Source organism: Leuresthes tenuis, unplaced genomic scaffold, assembly GCF_036924035.1.
Source record: "Leuresthes tenuis unplaced genomic scaffold, fLeuTen1.0.hap1 SCAF_17, whole genome shotgun sequence".
In the NCBI taxonomy this organism is placed as follows: domain Eukaryota; kingdom Metazoa; phylum Chordata; class Actinopteri; order Atheriniformes; family Atherinopsidae; genus Leuresthes; species Leuresthes tenuis.
The window spans coordinates 22,171,431-22,196,804 of NW_027325371.1; the positions used below are offsets into that span (position 1 = coordinate 22,171,431).

Below are 25,374 nucleotides of genomic sequence, written 5' to 3' on the forward strand. Positions count from 1 at the left end.
AAATACATTAAGGAAGAAAGTGAATTATGAAAGCATTACATTCTAAATGTTAATTAAGTAACAATATATCAACAATAATAATAATATCAACAACAACGATAATTAATTACATAAAAATTCCAGACTTATAGGCACAACAACAGCAAGCACATACACACATATAACACACACAGTGCAGCATGTGTACTCACCAAAGCCCTCACATCCTGTAATGCAAGAAAAGAAAAAAAAAGAAAGATGTGTGTGAATTAAACAAAAACACAGTTTTGCAGCTTTTTGATAATGATTTCATGGCAGTTCAGATGAAAAATGTCTCTAATAAAAGTGAGACAATCTAAAGGATTTAACAGTAATAGCAGATGGAGATAATTCTCCAAAGTTGTGTGTACAGTAGACCTCAGTCACAACAATAAATAAACATCATGGATTGTTAGAGTAGTATCTGTTTGCGGAATACCGTCAGCTTTGAATTCCTTGTGTTTGGCCATCAAGCATCTGAAGTTAAATAAGGACACATTGCGCCGAAGTGTATGTTCACACAGCTCACTGAAATTAAACTGTGAACAAACAACAGTTGCAATCAGATGCAATCCTTTTTTAGCTCAAAGAAAAGAAAACATAAAAACACGAAAGCAAATATGATGCAAACTTGAAGAAAACAAAAGCAAAAAGATGGTAATATTCACTCACAAGAAAACAGTCCTCCAGAATGTAACAAAACAAATTACTTTGGTTACATTCTTTTCCTTGGCACAATTTTGATAAAGTGCATTCTGAGATGTTCTGCAGGGAGAGGACATATGCACACTGTCAAATACAATCAAGTCCAATTGGTATTTTGAAAATAACTTAATTTCTGACCATTGTTTTTACTGTTACCTTGTCGTCCTTTGTACTGTAAAGGGTAATTAGAGTATTTAGAGTTGTGTTCTTTGAAAGTGAGAGGAAGAGAAAGCAAATAAAAATTAAAATGAAGAAAAAATTATAACCAAATCGACACCTGAATATTTCACTACAGTATGGGGTTGCTATTACACAGTTATGATAGCAAAGCTTTCTTTTCCTTAAACTCTTGAAGAAAAAAATCAAATCTGTTGTAATTCTTTCTATTTTGTGTCATTATTCTATATTCCCACAAAAGACCATGGCACTTTCAAAGACAAATATTCTAAATTGCTGCACTCTGATCAAATGGTTATCAGACAAAAAGCTCAGACACAAATACAAAAATTCATTGGGGTCAGGTAAAGGAACTTGATCAAAAAAGAATGATGATAAAAATGAGCAGTTACCCAATATGTCATTTCAAAAAGGTCAAGACAACCCTCCTTTGACAGGTCAATTGTGATCAAAGCCACCTAGCACACAAAAGCAGCGTTAACATTTTGTGTTAAATCACAATGAAACAACAATAACTTGCATACCTAAATGTTACAGGAAACATTAACTTAGAGGCAGGTTTTGTTAAGCTATGTAATTTAGGCCATTTTCCCTGCCAGGTTAATCACATTCACATTTATCAAATGTATACTCCATAGCTCTTTCTTAAAAAACAGTAACAGACTGCATGATGATCAAATGTGAAAACATTCCAGCTGCATTTATAACCATGAGCTGTGATGTGCAAAAAAATGGAATCCTAAATACGTTGCTGCCCCGTTAAGTCCCAACTGCGAGCTCCTGTCGCTAAGGTGACACTTACAAATAGGAAGAGGACGTTCTTGTATCCACACGATGTCATGTTGCTGCAGTGACCATACAAGCTTACTCTGTTGTGAGACAGAAAGCAGAGCAAATACATACTGAACAGCAATATTAAATAAAATCTCATGTCAAATGCTGACTTGCAATAACAGCAAGTTGGTCCCATCTTTCCCGCAGAATTTTACACAGGCTGAGACAATAAAGTCAACCATTGCGACTATTTTTTCTGCTTAAATCAGTCAGAGACTGCTGGTGCCCTGTGGAACAGTTTGCTGATCCTGGACCGATGTCACAGTCACTTAAGGGTTTTATTGGACAACCTACACTGAGGAGTGGAGAAAATATTGAAAACATTAAAAAAAAGCACTTTCCTTGGTCAACCTGTGTCGAGCCAGGTCTCCCTTCCCCATAAAGGGGGTTGGTCTTCCAAGTGTTTATTCATATTAAACTTTCTTTTGGGCCGTTGCTGCTTTGTGCTGGTCGTATATGTAGTGGTTCCTTTGAGTCTTTGACCACTTTAAGGACAAGCTCTTTCCAAATAGAAGACAGTGAGTCAGTAGGTTTTATTTCTATCACTGTAGTCCAGTTCAGTTGAAAACCATCACTGGGTTAGGGTTCTGTCTTAGTTTTAAAATCAACTGAGTGGGAAAATCCTTACATAAGTAGGATCAGTTGACATGTTCCTTGGGAGACTGAACATTCACAGAGCGTGGAGGTGGACAGATAAGAGGGCTGAGAATATTGTCATCTTATTTCAGCTTGATCAGATGTATCTAAAGATATCTAAAGCTCAACCGCATTACTTTTATAAGGTTACCTTTCATTGCTATAACCACACACATCTAGTGAGTGTTTTTAAAAAAAAGTTTATATATATGAAAAGATTTGAGCAGGAGAAACAACAGAAAAATTACAAGAAAAATGATCCTATAAGGCCGAAGACATGCTATGTGTATATGTATATTATATGTCTTTGAGGGGAAACTGAAAATGTTTTGCAATGTTCGAAACCTTTCTTTGGGATGGTGGATACAGTCAGAAATGGCAAACATAACTAGCTTTTCTTCCACATCATTCACCGTCTGTACTTTGAATATCTGCACTGCCAACAACAGGCAGAGATTGGGGAACAAATGGGCGAAAACAACATTTTTCAGGGAGGAAATAAAATTACCACATTACCCCTGAGATCTGAAGTCTAGAAGGCACCAGCATTGTCCATTTGTTAATCATTTATAGCCCTCACATACTCTCTGGATGTGCACAGTACTCACTATCATGACAAAACAGCTCAAAACAGGACTACACATATTTCACCTACTCCAGCGTCAGCTGTTATAGCTTCAATGCATACAGTAGATTACAGTTTCACTCATTCTCTTTCCATCCATCCCCACAATACCCTATGATGTATTGTCTTAGCATAATTGAAAAGATGATGTGATATTATTGTACTTCAAGAGGGGAGGATCTGACACAAACGGATATCTATTTTAAGAACTATTTTGGCAAGTAAGTCTTACTTGCTCTGAACTGCTGAGTAAGACGGATGTCACTCCACTGGTGTTTATTGTCTTAGCACTTTGAACAATTCTTGTTAGAAAAGTACTCTATAAATAACGTTTTGACTGGTTGACTTCTTTAATTATGTACATGAACACACTAGGGGTGCAACGGTACAGGTAACCTACGGTATCTCGGTTTTTGGGCCACAGTACGTGTTTTGTACGTAAAGAGAACGATTTTTTTCTCTCTCAAAATTCACAATCAAAAATTATTTTGATTGTCATCAAAAACTTTTAAAAAAGGGAAGGTCCAAATATATGTGGTCAGTGCAAGGCTTTGTGTTTGAGCCAAATAATTTCCAATGGCTTTGTGTGCTTTGTCATAGAGGGTGGGAATTACAACATCACTGAAATGTGTACGGCAGGGCATATCATTAAATGACGAAACCCCACATTTTCAACCACAGAAAAGGGCTGAAAATCTTGACAGACAGTAATATTCCTGTCCACAATTTTCACTCCCTCGTCGTTATATTCAGCAGCGAACCCGAAAGAAACCCACACCGGAGATTTGAATGAAACCGGTGTTTCTTCAAACGTCAGTCTCTCTACTCCTCCACTAGTAATGGCAATGGGCATGTCTCCGTTTTCTTTGTTCAGCTTCTGTGTCATCAAAACTTTAGCCATAGTTTACATCAGAACACCCCTCCAGTTTACACTGTTATATTGACAACATGACTAAGAAATTGGACTGTCTGAAGCCTAGTTGATGCTTCTGCGTCACGTCGAAGTTCGTGACGCTGTCATTGAGCTTTCGATGCGTCGAGGGAACGCGTTGCTCTGCAATTCACCATGCCGCTAGCGGGGTGTGTTTGTGTGGTTTCAAGGGTTATAGCCGAATCCTTGCTTTTTCTTCAGCTGTATTTGCAGTTGGAGCTCATCAATATTGAAGAACAAATGCTTATATTGCAAATGTTGAAGCGCAGGCGACAGAGAAGACCTTTGCGAAGGTGTATGACTACTAAACTGTTCGAGGCTGGGAATGGGTGAATTTACAACCCACTGACGGACCTGAATGAACAAATGCACTTTGGATACTTTCGAATGTCAACGGGCCAATTTGACGGGCTTCTTTGCCGTGTACAGCCATTAAGACCGGAAAAAGCAACTGCTGGAAATTACATCCTGAGCGGACCAATCACAGCCCTTGTGGTCTTCGTCAACTCAACGCGTATTTTTTGGAGATGCACATCAGGCTACGACGTAGGGGTCCACGTCGACGCCGAAGCATAAACTAGGCTTTATCCATACACAATGACTTGTCATTCTGATGGCACCGACATGTTCATTGACACAGATATTTACTTTTCAATTCAATTCAATGTATTTATATAGTGCCAAATTACAACAATTGTCATCTCAAGGCACTTCAATAATATAGTCCAATTCAAGCCAATTGTGATTCAATTCATAGGATAATCATAATCCAATGAAATCCAATTAATTATTCAATTCATGTAGAGCCAATTCAAAAACAATATCCTAGCTAAGGAAACCAACAGATTGCACCAAAACGTGTCTTCAGTCCAATCTCCCATCCTGAGCCTGCCTGAGGCGACTGTGGAATGGAACGACTCCCTTTTAACAGGAAGAAACCTCTGGCAGAACCAGACTTTTGAGACGTGAACTAAGGATTTTGAGCAAGGTGTTTTGCTATTTGTACAAATTGTTTTGAGAAATGTACTTACTGTTTTAAAATGTTGAGGATGATTAGAGAAATGTACCAAAGTGACTGAGAAAAACTGTAATATATAACTGATAACTGAATAACTGAATTTCCCTGATAAGTCCAACTGAATTTTCCCCAAATTGTCTATGGAGAGAGTTCATGTACCTCCCTCTAATGCCACGAGTTAGGTTGCTGTCAAGCTACATCTTAAATAAAGTCTGTTAAAGTATTGCCATTTATCCAATCCATTTATCCAATTGTTTGCACTGCCTAACATGTAGAGGCAACAACCCGTTCTATAAATTTGGGCCCGCAAACGCTAAACCCCGATCCCCTCTGAACTTCAGCCAGGAGCAGCTGATCAGCTGACTTTGCAGACCGTAAAGAAGAGTACAGGAGAAGCAAGTCAGGCTCCACAAACAGTGGTAGCAGTCTTCTCTCTCTCGTGAAGGAAGGTATGTGTGTAACCGGAACCAAATGTCTGCGCTGTGTTTAAGGCTTGGACCAGGCCAGGAGCTTCCTTGGAAGGATGGAGACCACACCGCTGCTCTCTCTCTTTATTTTCCTCAATCTTTCCTTTCCTCACCGAACATCAAAAAAAAGGGAAAGTTTAGGCGGGACAGTGTCTTTTATAGCGCATATTGCTCCCCATAAAAGAATGTACAGAACAGACAAGTTCCACCTGAGTATTCTTAGAAATGTCAGGTTAAAAACATAATAATTTTGTGGAATTATAAACAAGCCAAATTAACCCTTGTTACATGTGATTGGATGAGAAAGTTAGCAGGGGGGGGGGTCGAGTGTGAGGGACGGAGGCTTGTATGTGGAGTTGTGAGAGAGCAGAGGGTCAAGCAAGTTATCATTTTAGTGTGTCATTGTTTTTGCCGTGGTTACGACCAACAGTAACCATTCTTGCTCTATAATAAACCGAATGTTTGTGGAATAGCTCTTTGTCATCCTTTCAGCACTTCCTGCCGGACGCTACAATATATATGGTAAATGGACTGTACCTTCTTGTATAGCGCTTTTCTAGTCTAGCTGACCACTTTTAACACTACATGTCACATTCATCCATTCACGTATACCAGCATTTACACACATTAATTTACCAGAGGCAACGTGGGGTTCAAGGACACTGACCTGAGGAAGCTGGAGTCGAACCACCGACCGATTGGTGGGCGACTGCTCTTTCTCCTGAGCGACATACATAAAAAAACATAGTTTCCATCTGTCATGTTTGTTACTTTTGTTAGGTTTTAAGTTCCTGGTTTAGTCTTTAGTTTTCCCATGTTTTCCTCAGTTTCTTCAGTCCTGCCATCAGCTTCACCCACATCACCTGTGTTATTCCCCTCAGCTGCCTTCACTCACCAATCACCTCCCTTTAGTTTATAGTGTCCAGGTTTTTTTTTTTTTCCATATTCAGTGCCAGATCCTCACTGTTATCCATGCCATGGATAGGTTTGTCCAAGTCAAGTTTCTTCAGGTTTTAATAGTAACAGTCAGGTTTTGTTTTGCCAAGTGTTTTTCTTAGTTTAGGTTTTCTTTGTATTCCGGCTTGGACTTTTTTTTGTCTGCGCTTTATTTCATTTATATATATATACACACTTTTTTTTTTTTTTTACACATTCAGCGTAACACGTGGTCACAGTTACCGGTCTTTGGTGAGGACGTGTTGTGTGAATGAGTGCAATAATCATAATGACGATAAATATTTTCAGTCGACGGCATTGTTATTCTTTATAAATGTGTTTCTGTTGGTAATGTTAACTTTTGGTTGAAAATAAGCCGGTATGATCCAGTAAAGCCCGCGAAAAGTAAGGAGAGAAGAAAACAACACCACCAAGAAGCTAACATGGAGAGCAAGGAGGCCACCGTGTTTATGGTCTGCATGACGGCAGTATTAATCATGGACAATCACATCAGGCGTCTAAGATCAAGGCTGGAAGAGCACACAGCGAGAGTCAGGAGAGAAGAATTGAGCAGCAGGCAATACTTCTTTGTTTCATGAAGGAAAGAAGGAGAACAGACAAAGGAGACGACATGTAAGTTTAACTTATTAAACATGCGCCGGTTGTGTCCGTGTCATATGAGTAAATATTTCAGACAAGGGGCGGAGGTACCAGCCACCAAACACCTACGTCATGTTCCTGTGGAACCCAGAAAAGACCCTGCTTCGGAGAAGGAGCTAAAGTGGTTATAGGAACTGAGGGCCGTGGTCCCGAGTTCCAGTATGTCCGAATGCGCGAAAAAACGGCCTAGTTCCTGAAAAGGTTATAGGAACTGCAAAAGGTTCCTACAGTGGGAATGCGCCAAATGATCTTGACAGAAAGACACTGAAGATGACTTTTGTTTGAGTAATGGAGTGGAAGTGCAAATTGTGTACCGTGTCTGCAGACACCCGGGCCAGCCACAGTTATTCTGGCACTATCGCTTGAAACACAGCCATTACTCTACAGTTCGCCCTCTACCATGTCTACATGACTCTTGTATTTGTAAATTTAATGCTTTAATGCCTTCAAAATTTATTTGTCATAGTTTCATAGAGATGTGTGGAGGCCCAGTGCAAGTGACAGAGCACAAGCAGAGAGGGCAGCTTTTACCTGTTCTGTGTTTTACAGCCCACAAGAAACCTTAAAAAAATATATAGGCACCCTTGATTCACCCTAATTAGTATTGACAGGTGACCTTTAAATGACCTGATGTGTTAGGCTGTAGTAGAGGGGATGGGGGTATAGGGGAGGGGAGGAGTCAGGGAAGAGTTAAGGGAGTGGTTTCAGTGACGTAATTTTGGGTAAGATATAATTGTTGAGTGTATAAATGAACTAATGTTTCATTACAGAATAAATGAAAGAATGGTTCATTAAAGAATAGGAAAAAATTTTAGGAGAGAAGCTGCCAGCATTTAAGGATTCTATGACTCCAGGGCAAGGTTTTTTTTTCCAAAAATCCTCATTCTGGCAGCTTCAGTGGTAAGTATGCTGCTCCTCTTAAGAGTTAGCCACATTGGTCATATATTGTTAAGAAGGAAGTCTATAATGGTTGTCAAAGTCTCAGGAGGGCTTAGGGGGATGATTACAGGTAGGTTAGTTGGGTAAATCATATTTGTTGAGTGTATAAATGAAAGAATGGTTAATTTCAGAATAAATTAAAGACTGCTACATTTCAGAAAGGTTGTTTTTTAGGAGAGAAGCTGCCAAAATGTAAGTATTCTCTGAGTCAGGGGCCAGTTTTTTTCCAAAAATCCTTATTTTTGCTGCTTAAAAATCCGGCAATTAGGATGAATATAGGTGTTATAATTGGCTTTGATCTTGGTGCTGTGACCCGGATTGGCTGACTCTGAGACCTTGTCCGATCGAGGACTTCTGGAGCTGAGTGGAGGGGACCCTTCTTCAGACAATTCAAGGCGCCTAAAACACAAGGTGAGCAGAAAACCTCTTGTATCAGGATATGTGAAATTTCTGCACATTGGTCATTCTAAATTAAATTGTCTGAATTAGGATGTCCTCTGATCACTAAATCAAAAGCACAAAATTTGTGTCTGCAGGTTTACTGGGTGGTCACATGTAAAGTATAAACACATAGTCTCACATAGGAAGAGTGACTTGTGTCCTTGTTTAGTACAATTTGGCCAAATAAAAGACATAAAATTCATATTGTCTTCTAAACTGAATAGGAAGTAGATGAGCCAATTAGCAAAGGTAAAGAAGGCAGGTTTATTCCAGAAAGCAAGGGCAGATAAAGACGAAAAAAAAAAGAACATTTCGTGCAGACATGTTACAAACTAACACAGCATGTGCCAGACACAATGTCATCTTTTCCAGGGACACATCCTACTACACTAGAAGATAAGACACATCTAACCAACATCACACTCAATAACAGAAGCATGCCATTTAGCAAAAGAAAAAACTGACCATTTATACAGATTCAGCATAAACAGCTTAGGCTGTACATGTGGACATGTGTAATTGGAAAAGACAAGGTTAGATATCCTTAGCTTTGTCATAAATGCTCTCACCCTAAGATTATAACATCCCAACCCTAATTCCTCTTCCCCCATTCAGCCCTGAGAGTGAGGACAGATTCTGATTGATCATTGGCCTGTACTTAAAGAGTACCAGAGTTACATATAGTTATTTAGTTGAAAAAATTTACAATGATAATGGAAGTTTTTACTAGAGCATTTATCATCAATTCAATAATTTATTTTTAAATAAATTTGAATGGGAGAAATACCAAAACCGCTTTTCATTGCAAGTATCACAGTGAAGAGATAAGAAGCAATACAATGTCCAAAATAAATCCAGGAAGAACAGACTGTTTAAAACTAAACATTAAAACCAGTTTGTTGTTGAATTAAGATTTAACAGCTCTCTTAAAAAGTTAAAGTCAGACAAACAAACACAGCATTTAAATCTTTGATCCTTTAATTGAAAAACTGCCTGAACAAAAGATGTTCTACAAATTGAGACTTTATGATTTCCACCTGAAGCAGTCACAGTCAGACCATATGACATATTAGAAAATATCAGGATTTAACAGCAAGGTCAGACAGATAGGTGTCAGACAGTTTCTTACCATCTTAAAGCATTAAAGGTTAGCCTTTATTGTGTTAGAGATCACAGTAACATGACTTAAAATTTAGCTGATCTAAATACTTCTCCTCTGCTTATTTTCACCAATTCTGAGTTAATATTCATCATCAGTATTTATATTTGATCTCATTAAACCATTTAACTATTTAACTGCAGCAGATCTATGAATCAATTGATCTGTTATCTTAACAGAGCAGCAAAGGGCTTTACAGAAAGGTTTAAAGTGAGTTAGATTATTAGGAAATTAACAAAAACACGGCAATAAAAGGCACAACGAGAGTCAGATATCACCAATGAGTTTCTTAAAGAAGAAAACTCTAAAAGAAATTTAAAGACAGCTGCTCTGCAGTAAGTCTGACTCATAACAAGTCGAGTCAAGGTTTGTTTTCATGGCACATTTAAAAACAGCCACAGCAACCAGAGAGCTGTACAGCTGAACACTAGATTAATACTATTAGCAAATTCTAACTCTGCAGATAAATATTAATTAATCTAACAATAAACATTGAATAAATGAGTGAAATGAAAACAAAAAGAGTGTTTACAGTTAAAGACATGCCTCTATACCAGACATGTGTCACTGGAAAAGGAAAGGCTTTGTGACCTCAGCAGGCACCCCGGTTAAACACTTGAATCAATTACTCAAACTATATTATGCCATACTTGAACCAAAACAAGTTGCTATAGTCAAGTGCAGAGGACATCAAAAGGGAGATGGGAGAGTAGCGAGAGGCAACAATGCGGCAGATAAGGCAGCAAAAACAAAAGCAAGGTATACTGCATTTAACCAGATGTCTCAGAAATCATTGGAGGAAAAATCACAACGAGAATTATGTTTAGAAAACATTAAAGAACTTCATGAAGCAGCAGCCCCATCTGAAAAGCAAGCATGGAACGAAAAAAAAAAAGATTCCACAGGACGCTGCTGGAATCATGAAGGCAAAATAGTAGCTCCAACTGGACTACTAAATTTGCTATGTCAAGAAGCACACAGTGGAGCACACTGTGCTAGCTCAAAAGTAACAGCGCTCATTTCACAACACTGGTGGCACCCCCACCTAAAAGACACAATCAAATATCTTATGCAATCTTGTGAAATTTGCAAGCTGCTTTCTTGATGCTGTGCTGCTCCCAAAATGAACTCTAACCACAAACAAGAGTTCGGCAGAACTAACATACGGATGAGACTAAGTCTCATCGGGGGGGTGGAGATACAACAATTAATCATAGTTTACTAACACTTCTCAAGTTTTTCCCAAAATTCTGTGAGTCTTTGTCTTCCTTTTGTCTTTTGTTCTATGTTGTCTTCTTTTGTCTTTGTCTTGCTGTTTTCTCTAAATGGTTTCAAGTTTTTCCACAGAAAAAGTTGATGGTACTGGATTTCTCATTAATGCTGTACAGCAGGTTGGTGAGTCTAAAGGTACTGTCCTAAAACATGGTTTCTATCAACTGGCCAGTTGTTTTGTTTTTCATTTCATTTATTTATTTTTTTATTTTTTTCGGTTTATTTATTTGTTTTTGTTTGGGGTTCATATGAAAACCTGTTAAAAGGGAATTCCTGAATATAAAACATTGTGAAAATGACATGTTGCATTGTTGTGCTGCTCGGTTCTCTCTCCTGCTAACATTCATCCACAGCTTAAATTAACTGCATCGGCAGCAGAACCTCTACAGGACTCACAGCCAAGTGACTGACAAGACGTCAGTCTGAAATTCTGGGAGGCATGATCATCATGCCAAGATAATGATTGAACAACCACACAACCTTCAACCACTGTCAACAAAATAATCTGAATTATCTCCTGAATTGTCCCAAAGAAAAAGATTAGTTAGGGAAAACGGGTGGTAAAGACCCCTTTGTGGAAGTGAAGTGCTGGTAACCTCTCCTTCCTAGTTATCTCAGACTGCTGAACTGAGGTTCAGCCAGAAGGACAACCAAACACCAAGCAGTGACTCAGAGACTGAGCTGCACTACACCACTCTGCACAATGTTATCATAAAATTTTCACTCAAAAGAAATTGTCAGTTTTTACACTATCATTACTCATCTGTTCTCAACAGGGTCATATCTTCATATTCACATCATTTTTAAATGTCTGTACTGTATTGTTTTGTGTTTTGTGATGTTCCTCTTTAGTTTAATGATTTTAAGTAGACCAATTATTAATAATAGAAATTCATACATATGTCCATTGCCATTGGTGTGAATCGGCTGTTCGGAGCGGGACCTTAGGCACTGAAAGGTAAGTCGTCGGTCGCCAAGGGGGAATGGGGCCATAGGAGAATTTTCACGGATATCAGCCATCGGGTTTTTCGCTCCTATTCGCTGCGAACAGTTGAACAGTTACCTGATGGTGATGTTAATTGCCTTAAGCACTTTTTGAGTTTCAATATTTTATGAATTGTTGTAGCTTAGTTAATTATTGTTGTGTTGTAATGGTACTTATGGGTGAGCAGGTCCTCGACACTGCTCAAACCACATATAGTTTTGGGCCAAAATGAACTAAGATTCTACACAGAGATTGGGTTCGGGGCCACATACACACACTAATTTTAAGAAATATTAAAACATGTATTAATTTATACCTTGCATACACGTACAGGCGTGATACTTATAGCTTTTAAGAAATGTGCTCTTTGGAGAGTTATGATCAGTTGAGTAATGAAGGTTGAACTATTCTGGGAAAGAGGTTCTGTTTGAGTTTTTAGTTGTTATCTCATGATATACCCTGTTTTACAATTATAGTCCTGAGCTTTAATTGCACTCATATGCTATACCATAAAAATCATGTGTGATCATGTATGGATCTTATACTGCATTAGTTCTAATCATGTGATGATGAAATGTGTGTGTGAGTATGAACAAAGGGAGATGCTTCAGGACAGAGCCTTCCGGAGGTCAACTGAGTTTAACTGAGTTCAAACTACAACGCACAATGCCTGATTCAAACTAATTTGTAGATGTATCTCTTAGAATGATTATCGTCAAGGTCTCACACTCTGAAGTTGCAGATGTGTCTCTAAATGTTAGACAGATTCACACGCTCCGAAATTTCTATGCAACCTTTTGTTTTGTAAAGCTCCTCCCCTTTTCTTATCACTGAATAAAACCAGGCTGCTGCAAAGAGGGAGTCGGAGATTGTTGTTGGTTGCTTAGACACATGTTCCTGTGGCTGAAGCAGCGACGGCTCTCCCCTTTTGCAAAAGCTAAACTTTATATTAATCTCTTGTGTGGTTCTTTCTGTTTAAGGTGGGACTTCGTTAATAAGAACGAAAACCCTATCAGGTTCTGTTCCCAGCATCATGATAAACACTCCTGATACAGAAAGGTTTAGCTAACGCAGTACAATTATTTTACACATGCATATGTAATGAAAACTTTCTTGCTGCTGATAATCACAAAGAAGAACAGCTTACACATAACAGCTCACATAATGAAGTTATATTAAAAAGGGGATAACAAGAATCTCCTGTCTGGTTGTGCTGCACCTCAAGGTAGTTGGCCACTTGCAGTTTGGGGACCTGCTAAGTTGGCTGCCGCTAACAGGTGTGACACAATACAGAATATAACAGTCCTACCTCATTTAGTTGACATGATTAAATCATGTCAAAAGGGGGAGTTGTTATAATTGGCTTTGATCTTAGACATTATAAATTCATATTCTGTATTTTCCTAAATAACCTCTGTTCCTAGCTGGTACTTTTCCACTCTGCTCATACTGCACAACAGATGACCTTAAATGGTCCAAGACCTTAGAAGGACATAAACAACTGGGTCAGGCAAAACATCTCTATTAGGGCAGATAGGTCTGGTACATTAGATCCACGCCTAAAACAGCACTCACACATACACACACATTGTTTATCACATCCAAAGAACACAACAAGGACAGCAGCTGGCCTGATCATACCACTCAAAACTGGCCAATTATACTCTGACAAGTGTGAATACAACTGAGATAAAGCTGAATATAAATATGAAATGTTTCCAGATATCGGGGCTCGGCCTGACGGATTTCCTGCGGGAGCTCTGGCACTCCAAGTCCAGCGCTGCAATATACTTTACTTGTGACCACTAATAAATACTTTTTTAATAAACTATTTCTCCAGCTTGTTCTTGGGCTTCCAATGAAAAAAATTGGCCTAACATAGGGTATAATTTTTTTTTTAACCTTGTTCTCTCATTTAAGTGTCCATTTAAAAAAAATGTAATTAAATAAAAAAAAACAAAAAAACAATAACAATAACATGCCCATTTTAAAAACTGTAACTACAGCACAAATTTATATTCTTCTCTTAATACACACAAAAGTAGGATACACACAAATAGTTCAGACTTTCGTGATGAGATAGTCTCAACAGAAAATGCTACAGTTCTGTTGCTGTGTCCAAAGTGGTTTGGAGAAAAAGACATCTGAATAGAAACACTGAAATATTCTACATTTGTTGTGTCAAGAAATTTATTTGATTCTAAAATGATCTTTTTGGTTACCAATCAGTATAACAAGTCATGTCCATAAACCTAAAAATTTTACATTAACTTTACTCTGAAAGTGTAGGGTTTCGAAACGCATGCGCACATGACGTGACACTGCTCCCGACGTTACAGTAGCATCACGCTCAGTCAGGTCAGTAAGTAAAATTATGTTCCTGCCTATGAAAAGCAAGTACACTTTACTTAATTTGTTTAAATAAATATACCTTAAAACTTGGATGTAATCAAGTAAATGTTACTTAATATTTTCACAACTGTAATCTTTTATGGAAACTAACATTTACTTGATAATGGCAAATGAGAGTTACTTAATATTGCAGGATTAAAATTTACTTAAATCATTTGCATGCAAATACTTACAATATATTTTTTAAGTAAATCTTATGAGTTATTGTTTTCAGTGTGGGCTCGGTTTATCCAGTCCAGCGTTAAACTGGATCACCTTGAGTCAAATGTCGCAGCACAAACGTAGTTAACTCTGATGGGATATTTCGAGTAAATATAATCATTGGCAAGATAAAGAAAAGCTTATCTTGCAGCGAGGTGACGGAAAAGTGAAAGGAAAGAGGAAGGAAATTCAACAGGAGGAAAAGAAATCCACAATCACTGAAATAATAGAACAGAAACCGATCCTGATTATTAGCAAGTCTACGGGGTGACACTTTAAATTGTTATTCCGAGTTTAAACCGAACTGAGACATCTCCGACTCTCTTTTAGCACAAATCAGGTCGACATTCAACAAAACGTATTAACAAGACATATTAAAGTAACAGTGATTTTTTTCTCCTACCGTGCTGCGTGACTTCTCTCTCTGGTCTGACACAAGACTGCAGACTCGCGTGAGATATTCAACTTTCACTTTTAGTCGTTCGCTCCCCTTCCTGTTGCATGATGTAATGTCGGGTTTTTTCTATGACTTAAACTCGTAAAACTTGCACTTCGAGACAAATTTAACCCCCCCCCCCCCCCCCCCCCTGTCCTGCAGGAGGCAGAACCCAACTGGATGAATGTATGGATGGATGAAGGCACATCTGGGAATAACAGCTGAAAATTCGAAATCTTCACAGAGACAGAAAGTGATTCATTCTAATCCATTCGCTCACAGTAGAGCACTGAGAACAGGATTGCCTCCTATCGACTCTGGGTTGGAACAAGCGGTTTAGCAAGTGCCACCAGGAGAGGAAAAAAAAGGTGGAAAACCGTGCGCATATATACACACATTTGGGCCACAGTCCTTCAACATTGTCACATTTTTCTTTATCTTGCCACTGATGGAATGCCCTGGCACAGTCCATCCTTCCTGTCCCCCCTCCTGTTCCACTGCCTCAGTTATTATTTATTATAATTTATTTACCACTCATCTGGCAGCTGCAGCTCATTCCCTGCACTTCACCTGATCCATCATCCAGCCATGTAAATAAGCCTCTCCAGCACCTTTGCAAGATTGTTCTACTGCAAAGGTCACTAACAGGCGGACCGCGGTCCGGGTATGGACCCAGACGCCGCCCTATCCGGACCCAGACCTATAATCAATAAATTACTGAGGGACTCTACATTTTGACGGGGCACTTCTATTCTTTACGGTATTTGTTTAGCAGACCTAACAGACCAATTGCATGCGAGTTAAGCCATCCCACATGATGCTGCTCAGCCAATCAAATCTGTGTAAACAACAGCTTGACTCTGAATACAGAGATGAGAGGCGCGTAAGGGAAGTCAGCGATAGAGGGAGATGAGAAGTGAGCGGGAGACAAGAAGAGAAGACAGAGACAAGTGAGCGGGAGACAAGAAGAGAAGACAGAGACAAGTGAGCCGGAGACAAGAAGAGAAGACAGAGAGACAAGTGAGTGGGAGACAAGAAGAGAAGACAGAGAGACAAGTGAGCCGGAGACAAGAAGAGAAGACAGAGACAAGTGAGCCGGAGACAAGAAGAGAAGACAGAGAGACAAGTGAGCCGGAGACAAGAAGAGAAGACAGAGAGACAAGTGAGCGGGAGACAAGAAGAGAAGACAGAGAGACAAGTGAGCCGGAGACAAGAAGAGAAGACAGAGAGACAAGTGAGCCGGAGACAAGAAGAGAAGACAGAGACAAGTGAGCCGGAGACAAGAAGAGAAGACAGAGAGACAAGTGAGCGGGAGACAAGAAGAGAAGACAGAGAGAGAAGTGAGCCGGAGACAAGAAGAGAAGACAGAGACAAGTGAGCCGGAGACAAGAAGAGAAGACAGAGAGACAAGTGAGCCGGAGACAAGAAGAGAAGACAGAGAGACAAGTGAGCCGGAGACAAGAAGAGAAGACAGAGAGACAAGTGAGCCGGAGACAAGAAGAGAAGACAGAGAGACAAGTGAGCGGGAGACAAGAAGAGAAGACAGAGAGATAAGTGAGCGGGAGACAAGAAGAGAAGACAGAGACAAGTGAGCGGGAGACAAGAAGAGAAGACAGAGACAAGTGAGCGGGAGACAAGAAGAGAAGACAGAGAGACAAGTGAGCCGGAGACAAGAAGAGAAGACAGAGAGACAAGTGAGCGGGAGACAAGAAGAGAAGACAGAGAGACAAGTGAGCCGGAGACAAGAAGAGAAGACAGAGAGACAAGTGAGCCGGAGACAAGAAGAGAAGACAGAGAGACAAGTGAGCCGGAGACAAGAAGAGAAGACAGAGAGACAAGTGAGCCGGAGACAAGAAGAGAAGACAGAGAGACAAGTGAGCCGGAGACAAGAAGAGAAGACAGAGAGACAAGTGAGCGGGAGACAAGAAGAGAAGACAGAGAGACAAGTGAGCCGGAGACAAGAAGAGAAGACAGAGAGACAAGTGAGCCGGAGACAAGAAGAGAAGACAGAGAGACAAGTGAGCCGGAGACAAGAAGAGAAGACAGAGAGACAAGTGAGCCGGAGACAAGAAGAGAAGACAGAGAGACAAGTGAGCGGGAGACAAGAAGAGAAGACAGAGAGACAAGTGAGCGGGAGACAAGAAGAGAAGACAGAGAGACAAGTGAGCCGGAGACAAGAAGAGAAGACAGAGACAAGTGAGCGGGAGACAAGAAGAGAAGACAGAGAGACAAGTGAGCCGGAGACAAGAAGAGAAGACAGAGACAAGTGAGCCGGAGACAAGAAGAGAAGACAGAGAGACAAGTGAGCCGGAGACAAGAAGAGAAGACAGAGACAAGTGAGCGGGAGACAAGAAGAGAAGACAGAGACAAGTGAGCGGGAGACAAGAAGAGAAGACAGAGACAAGTGAGCGGGAGACAAGAAGAGAAGACAGAGACAAGTGAGCGGGAGACAAGAAGAGAAGACAGAGAGACAAGTGAGCGGGAGACAAGAAGAGAAGACAGAGACAAGTGAGCGGGAGACAAGAAGAGAAGACAGAGACAAGTGAGCGGGAGACAAGAAGAGAAGACAGAGACAAGTGAGCGGGAGACAAGAAGAGAAGACAGAGAGACAAGTGAGCGGGAGACAAGAAGAGAAGACAGAGACAAGTGAGCGGGAGACAAGAAGAGAAGACAGAGAGACAAGTGAGCGGGAGACAAGAAGAGAAGACAGAGAGACAAGTGAGCCGGAGACAAGAAGAGAAGACAGAGACAAGTGAGCGGGAGACAAGAAGAGAAGACAGAGACAAGTGAGCGGGAGACAAGAAGAGAAGACAGAGACAAGTGAGCGGGAGACAAGAAGAGAAGACAGAGAGACAAGTGAGCGGGAGACAAGAAGAGAAGACAGAGACAAGTGAGCGGGAGACAAGAAGAGAAGACAGAGACAAGTGAGCGGGAGACAAGAAGAGAAGACAGAGACAAGTGAGCGGGAGACAAGAAGAGAAGACAGAGACAAGTGAGCGGGAGACAAGAAGAGAAGACAGAGACAAGTGAGCCGGAGACAAGAAGAGAAGACAGAGACAAGTGAGCCGGAGACAAGAAGAGAAGACAGAGAGACAAGTGAGCGGGAGACAAGAAGAGAAGACAGAGAGACAAGTGAGCGGGAGACAAGAAGAGAAGACAGAGACAAGTGAGCCGGAGACAAGAAGAGAAGACAGAGAGACAAGTGAGCCGGAGACAAGAAGAGAAGACAGAGAGACAAGTGAGCCGGAGACAAGAAGAGAAGACAGAGAGACAAGTGAGCGGGAGACAAGAAGAGAAGACAGAGAGACAAGTGAGCGGGAGACAAGAAGAGAAGACAGAGAGACAAGTGAGCCGGAGACAAGAAGAGAAGACAGAGAGACAAGTGAGCCGGAGACAAGAAGAGAAGACAGAGAGACAAGTGAGCCGGAGACAAGAAGAGAAGACAGAGAGACAAGTGAGCGGGAGACAAGAAGAGAAGACAGAGAGACAAGTGAGCCGGAGACAAGAAGAGAAGACAGAGAGACAAGTGAGCGGGAGACAAGAAGAGAAGACAGAGAGACAAGTGAGCGGGAGACAAGAAGAGAAGACAGAGAGACAAGTGAGCGGGAGACAAGAAGAGAAGACAGAGACAAGTGAGCGGGAGACAAGAAGAGAAGACAGAGACAAGTGAGCGGGAGACAAGAAGAGAAGACAGAGAGACAAGTGAGCCGGAGACAAGAAGAGAAGACAGAGAGACAAGTGAGCGGGAGACAAGAAGAGAAGACAGAGACAAGTGAGCGGGAGACAAGAAGAGAAGACAGAGACAAGTGAGCGGGAGACAAGAAGAGAAGACAGAGAGACAAGTGAGCGGGAGACAAGAAGAGAAGACAGAGAGACAAGTGAGCGGGAGACAAGAAGAGAAGACAGAGACAAGTGAGCGGGAGACAAGAAGAGAAGACAGAGAGACAAGTGAGCGGGAGACAAGAAGAGAAGACAGAGAGACAAGTGAGCGGGAGACAAGAAGAAAAGACAGAGACAAGTGAGCGGGAGACAAGAAGAAAAGACAGAGACAAGTGAGCGGGAGACAAGAAGAGAAGACAGAGACAAGTGAGCGGGAGACAAGAAGAGAAGACAGAGAGACAAGTGAGCGGGAGACAAGAAGAGAAGACAGAGAGACAAGTGAGCGGGAGACAAGAAGAAAAGACAGAGACAAGTGAGCGGGAGACAAGAAGAAAAGACAGAGACAAGTGAGCGGGAGACAAGAAGAGAAGACAGAGACAAGTGAGCGGGAGACAAGAAGAGAAGACAGAGACAAGTGAGCGGGAGACAAGAAGAGAAGACAGAGAGACAAGTGAGCGGGAGACAAGAAGAGAAGACAGAGAGACAAGTGAGCGGGAGACAAGAAGAGAAGACAGAGACAAGTGAGCGGGAGACAAGAAGAAAAGACAGAGACAAGTGAGCGGGAGACAAGAAGAGAAGACAGAGACAAGTGAGCGGGAGACAAGAAGAGAAGACAGAGAGACAAGTGAGCGGGAGACAAGAAGAGAAGACAGAGAGACAAGTGAGCCGGAGACAAGAAGAGAAGACAGAGAGACAAGTGAGCCGGAGACAAGAAGAGAAGACAGAGACAAGTGAGCCGGAGACAAGAAGAGAAGACAGAGACAAGTGAGCCGGAGACAAGAAGAGAAGACAGAGACAAGTGAGCGGGAGACAAGAAGAGAAGACAGAGAGACAAGTGAGCCGGAGACAAGAAGAGAAGACAGAGAGACAAGTGAGCCGGAGACAAGAAGAGAAGACAGAGAGACAGAGAAACGTAATGGCGCTCTCTAAGAAGAGAAAAGTGGATAATAAAAATAGAGCTTTCAACCCGGAATGGACAGATTCATTCTTGTTCATTCTTCCCACTGGGAGCACAAAACCAGTGTGTCTCATATGTTCAGAGACTGTGGCGCTCATTAAAAGTGCCAATGTGAAACGCCACTATGAGACAAAACACAAAGTTTTTCATCAAACATATCCACTCAAGTCTGAACTGAGGTCACAGAAAATAAGCATTCTCAGATGCCAATATTAGCAATCAACCAGGATTCTGACCCATTCATTCACTGCCCAACAACGTGCTAATGAATGTTCCCTCAGAGTTGCTTGGATTTTGGGTCAACACGAAAAGCCATTTACTGATGGAGGGGTTGTCAAGGAGTGCAGTAGCAGAGACCTTACTTGAGGGAAAACAAAAAGAAGAGCTCTGTGACAAAATTACCTATGTCGTCATCATCAACCACAAAGAAAGCAGAAATCTTAGCCCAGGATGTGCTAACCCAACTGAAGCTATCCATAAGGCATCATGTGTAGGCTTAGCTGTAGATGAGTCCACTGATGTGTCTGACAATGCTCAGCTATTAGTTTATGTAAGGTTTATGTAGAATCTACTGCATCCATGCGAGACTTTCCAGCGTTCATGACCTGTTCTCTTGTTGCCGACCCTGCCTGCCCCGACCTGCTTCCCGATGAACTGGCCTACCTTCTATCTCCGACCACGTGCTCTGCTTCAGCGTCTCTGGCATCTTTCTGTTCTCGTGGCTTCGACTCCTCCGCCTGGCCGCGGCTCCTCTGCTGTTAGCTCCTCGCACCTCTGCACCATCGGCTGGCTCTTCTGGCTCTGGACACCTCGCCTCGGCTACCTTGTCTCCCGGAATCCCCCTTCCTTTTACTCCGGGTTGATAAAGAACTGAACTCTGCCCCGCAGCCGGGTTCGGGTTAATCTCTCCCTCTAGCCGGAGACTGTTACTTCCAATCCGTCAAGCTGTAATCATTAATTGATTTAACTGGAAGTGTAATTGTGCTGAATGATTAAACAAGGAGTGTGTTCAGTCACAGGCTTCTTCAGCTCAGCTGCATATACTGGTCATTCCTGTCCACTGTAATAGCCCTACTCTCTTTGTAATGACTCATGAGTCGTGTCATTTCTGCGTGTTCATGTAAATGATTAAAGAAGTCAGTCAACCAATCTTTAAAACACTTGCTGAGTTTCATCATTTGCTCAAGTTCCTGTTTTATTGGTGTAAAAATAAAAGTCATTACCAACTGTTTTCAGATTTCTAAATACACCCGTTACCTGTACAGTGTTGCTGTGGTAATGGATCTGCCCTCTGTGTTGCCTCTCTCTGCCTGGTCCTCCTCTATCTCTCCATCTCCAGCATTCTGCTAATCTATCTCTGCAACACCCAAAAGTAACAGTGTACAAAACAGAATTTCTTGAATTGTGGTTTCCCCTTAATTCAGATCATTATTAAAGAGGCACTACCCACCTAAATGTGTTTTTCAGGTTGTAAACAACATATCAGCGTATTGTGATGAAAAACGGTGTGATGGTAAATTTTATGTCTCAGGACTGACAGACTCTCCAATCCACATTAACCATTTGTATCACCCAGACACGCTAATTGTTTTAAACTATTTACCTCTTAATTAAAACTCAGACAAGATAATTGTTTTAACCTCCTGTTTCTTAATTATCATCAAGACTGCATCCTGCCTCCCCCTGGAGATGTGGTTACCATCTAAAGAAAAGCCCCCTCCTCAGGTATAAATGCTCTGGGTTCCTTTTGTCTGTATCTTTTCATACCATTGCCGCTGAATAGTGTGGACTGATCTTTTTCCTTGCAACTGCCGGCCGGCAGAAAAAGTAAAGTTCTCTATTTCATTGCTCATCAGAGGTATTAGGAAGGAAGCGATTGAAAACTTCCATAACAACAGCAATGCTGGTGTTAAAATTGACATATTTTATTATTTTAATCTAAAAGGATGAAAATGACTCAACGCGTCACCTTCCGTTTCAAACCAGACTTCATTTTTCAAGCTCAAAGTTGAAACACAGCCGACTGTTTTGGACCGTCGCCAGTGGTTGCAGAGCCACATGAGCTATATGCAGATGGCAGGTCAGTCTCAGGACTGCAATGCTGCAAATATGCAATTTTATGGGAGGGTTTTACATGGAGTTTGAGATGGGTTTCGTGTCAGCCGTCTGTGGCATAGGTGCCTTACAAATCTCCATCACACTCCATGTCAAATGCCTGCCCATGCTGTCAGTGAGAGCCTCTTATACATAGCTTCTGTTTCACCTACCTGGCATTTCAACCATCTTTCTGTCCATTTTCCACCCACTCAGTCCTCATCTCTCTTTATGCGCCGTCAACCCAAAGTGAAACACTTAAACCAGAGAATTTTTAATATAATAAGATGTATAAACTGACATAATTCTAACCACATGAGGTTGTTGTGGTAAATGCAGTCAGGAATGTCATTGTGATCTCTCTCTCTCACCAGTTTCGGGGTTTATTTTTGAAAAAAGTATGGAGAAAAGCAGGCATTTGCAAAGAGTAAGGGTCTGATCCCAGACTTTAACTTATTGTTTATCTGGTACGTTAAATTGGTTGTACAGTAAAGTCCTTCTTTATCAGGATAAAACAAAAAACACAGTGACAAACATCTCCTAAAATGATAAAGTGCATCAGTTAGCAGAGGATGTGATTGATGAGCTGAGTCAGAGCCAGAGCCAACGTGGAGTGGACAGTAATGTTCACAAAATGAGTTGGGTACCGATAATTAAGTTAAAAAAACTCATGACGGGCTCAGTAAAGGTTTTATTTTGCAGAACACACCAACACGGTTTGTAAAAGTCCACCCCTGACATTCAAATATGTTTTAGAATTAAACTGACAGATTAAAACACAATCATTTTAGCATCTTTTGGACATCAGAGAACATCATCAAGCGTCAACAAAAGTAGCTTTATCAGGGTGCACGGAAATAAACATTACATACCAAGTCAGTCAAAGAGGAGAAATATAAAAAGTCTGGGCAAACTACCAACACTCATTGTACAAAACCTCACAATAACATATGCTACACAGTGAGAAAGGCAAAGGCACATGATTGGTCTGACTGGCTTTAGGCTTGATGAAGATTTTGATTTAACTGCAGCTGTATCATAAGACGTTCATAAGTATCCCAAAGCCCAAAAGACTCTACAGTTCTCCCTTAAGAGATACAACAACACTCTGGTCATGTTCTGTATGGGAGGCAACATAAAGCAAACATTTATTTTAATTACAATTAATCAGTACTTCATGGCCTCAGCTGCCTAATTAAAGTAAATAAAAAAATTGCTTAGTCCTCTTTTGGCTGAGCAAACCTCAGTACTGAAAGACAAAATGCTGTTGAAAAGATATAGCAAGGCAGTTACATGATAATAAAAGAGAGGCTGAAGAGCTGCAGTTGTAAAATGTGTTTGTAAATTCTTCAGAAAACGACAGAAAGGATCTGTAAGCTGTGTGAACAGGTGGAGGCAAAGGAAAAGAAAAAGGCTACTCTGCCAGACTACAGTTGTGTAAATGCGTAACCTGTGACAGAAGAACATGAGTAACATATACACTTAAATAACTTACAAACTCACTTACATATTGAGCTTTAGCATAACATGACTGCCTATGTGGGCATATCCTGGCAATGCTAACAGGAGCCAACTGACCAAGTGTAGTACATTCTTATCAAACACACAAGGACAACAGATGGGCAATATACTGTCTGCCAGGTGGTTTTCCAATGGAATTGCATTGATTTAAAACATTTGCATTGATTCTGTTTAGCTTAGTAAATACTTGAATTCAGGCACAACCGTTTAAAAGCTGTGTCATTACAAATGAGCGATACCTCTTTAGGTTCTTTGTCATCCAGGTCATACCAACCCTAAGTACTTCATAAGAAGGAAACTTTGTTCCAGTATACATGCATAGAAATGGAATTGAGATATTGACTGAGGTACTGTCTGACACCATAATGCTGTGGTCTGTGTGAGTGAACAATACATTCTGCCACTTGTAAATATCTGTGAGGGAGATCATTGTTCTGGTGAAAGCAGCCTAATTTCCGGCATACACGTCATCTTTAAGTTGCTTGAATGGTGATTATGTCAATATGACGCTGCATTTATAAAAATGAGCAGAGCTGCAGTCTAGAAATGCTTCGAGCAAAGTGCACTTTGATACAGATTTTTGATCAATCTCTGACGCTTTTTGCCGTCTGACAAAAGAAACAGAAAAACTGAGAGCAGCTTCATTGGGATTTTGGCTGTATTAAGATACACTAATGCTTCACGGTTTTAACAAAAAGATGCATGTAACCAGTAGCAGCGCTCGTGCTGTTCAACAGTCCTTTCTAGAAAAACAAGAAACAACAAGCTCAGTAACAATAAGAAGAACAACAAGACAATAAAACTAAATACCTCACAATCCCCTTTTGAGCATCTCAACACTTCAGCCCGTTTCATTCAACAGTATGAAACACAACTGTCTGACAAACTGAAGCACATCCATATCATCAATTAAAATATCAACACCTTATTAGTCTATACAATGTGTTGACAATACAAGCTACAAAAAAGCCCAAACAAACAAAAGAAAAAAAAAAGTATTTTCTTTTCTCATTTCCCTCCTGCACATGGCTCTAAAAAAAAAAAAATCTGTGGTTTATCTTGGGTTCCAAATAGATTTTTTTTCTGAGCTCATCGCTGCCACAGAAAGACCCTGTTTGCTAGCTGCAAGTCGGCCAACTTCTCAACTTTCTGTGGCAGGCGTTTACTTTGTATACTGTATAATTCTGAGCACAAACAGTCAGTGAGCTCTCTGCTTTGTGCCAGGAACATTAACATTAATCTTCTCTGCATTCTCTGAAGTGACCTTTAGCCTCTACTTGAGATTCTCTAAGAAAGTTGGGATGAGAAGCATTTTGCATTCTCATGTGTAAACGAGCTGAATGTCTTTGATGCACATAGCATTGAGTTATGGGTGTAAGTTCCATTGACATTAATGTTTAGAAATACTAAGGTCTTGAGGGTGATAAGATTTTGTCCGGCTGTAGTCAGAGGAGCTTCTTGGAATGCGGCTGGGTGGGGACTTTGGAAGAAGAAGCAGTTTTAATGTCCGCCGAGAGGAAAGCCATGATATCTTGGAGTGCTTTTTTTATCTGAGCTCCAAATTTGTGAGAGTCCTAAGAGATAAACATGAAAAAACTGTTAAACACGTAATCACAAGAGAAAGTGGAAAAGTGGATCAATTTCAAACACTTAAATGCCGGAAAGCAAAACATTACTGTAGATGGACTAAATCAGAACTCTTATGTGCTTATCATCCTGCATGTCCTCACAAAGAAGGAAGATGGATCATTTGTGATGTCATGTGCGCGTCTTGTTCAATTTACACACTGTGCCAACTACTGCAAGAATGGTGTATTTAGCACCATCCCTCATTCGCTCGGCTCTGACCAGCTCTGACCAGTCCGTGCTGATTCCCAAAGCATAATGCTGCCACCACCGTGCTTCACTGTGGGGATGGTTCTCTTGGGGTGATGGGAGGTGTTGGGTTTGCGCCAGACATAACATTTTACGTGATGCCTAAAGAGTCAGCACGACTGACAAAGGCGGAATTCACTCCATCCTGCCATCAAACGATCTTGCTTCTTATTCACTTTGAATGGGGAGACGTCT

General features: G+C 40.9%; 2 protein-coding genes across 4 annotated transcripts in view; both read right to left on the bottom strand.

Annotated features, from left to right (window-relative positions):
• LOC140272753 (uncharacterized) overlaps positions 1-20,737 on the bottom strand; it is a 32,344-nt gene extending 11,607 nt beyond the window's left edge. For 2 of the 3 annotated variants that reach the window (XM_072368168.1, XM_072368166.1), the window contains exons 1-7: positions 14,820-15,536; positions 1,703-1,769; positions 1,293-1,358; positions 880-930; positions 691-783; positions 458-557; positions 192-206 (exon numbers count right to left, since the gene is read on the bottom strand). In XM_072368168.1, the coding sequence (XP_072224269.1) occupies positions 192-206; positions 458-557; positions 691-783; positions 880-930; positions 1,293-1,358; positions 1,703-1,741 (364 nt within the window). In that variant the 5' untranslated portion in view covers positions 1,742-1,769; positions 14,820-15,536. Of the gene's footprint in view, positions 1-191; positions 207-457; positions 558-690; positions 784-879; positions 931-1,292; positions 1,359-1,702; positions 1,770-14,819; positions 15,537-20,352 lie in introns of those variants that run through there. The other variant, XM_072368167.1, reaches the window with a different exon arrangement.
• Positions 20,738-22,454: 1,717 nt separating this feature from the next.
• Positions 22,455-25,374, bottom strand: part of cpt1a2b (carnitine palmitoyltransferase 1A2b) — a 43,153-nt gene continuing 40,233 nt past the window's right edge. Inside the window, exon 19 of the mRNA XM_072368165.1 lies at positions 22,455-24,878. Within this exon, the coding sequence (XP_072224266.1) occupies positions 24,750-24,878 (129 nt within the window). The 3' untranslated portion in view covers positions 22,455-24,749. The remainder of the gene's footprint in view (positions 24,879-25,374) is intronic.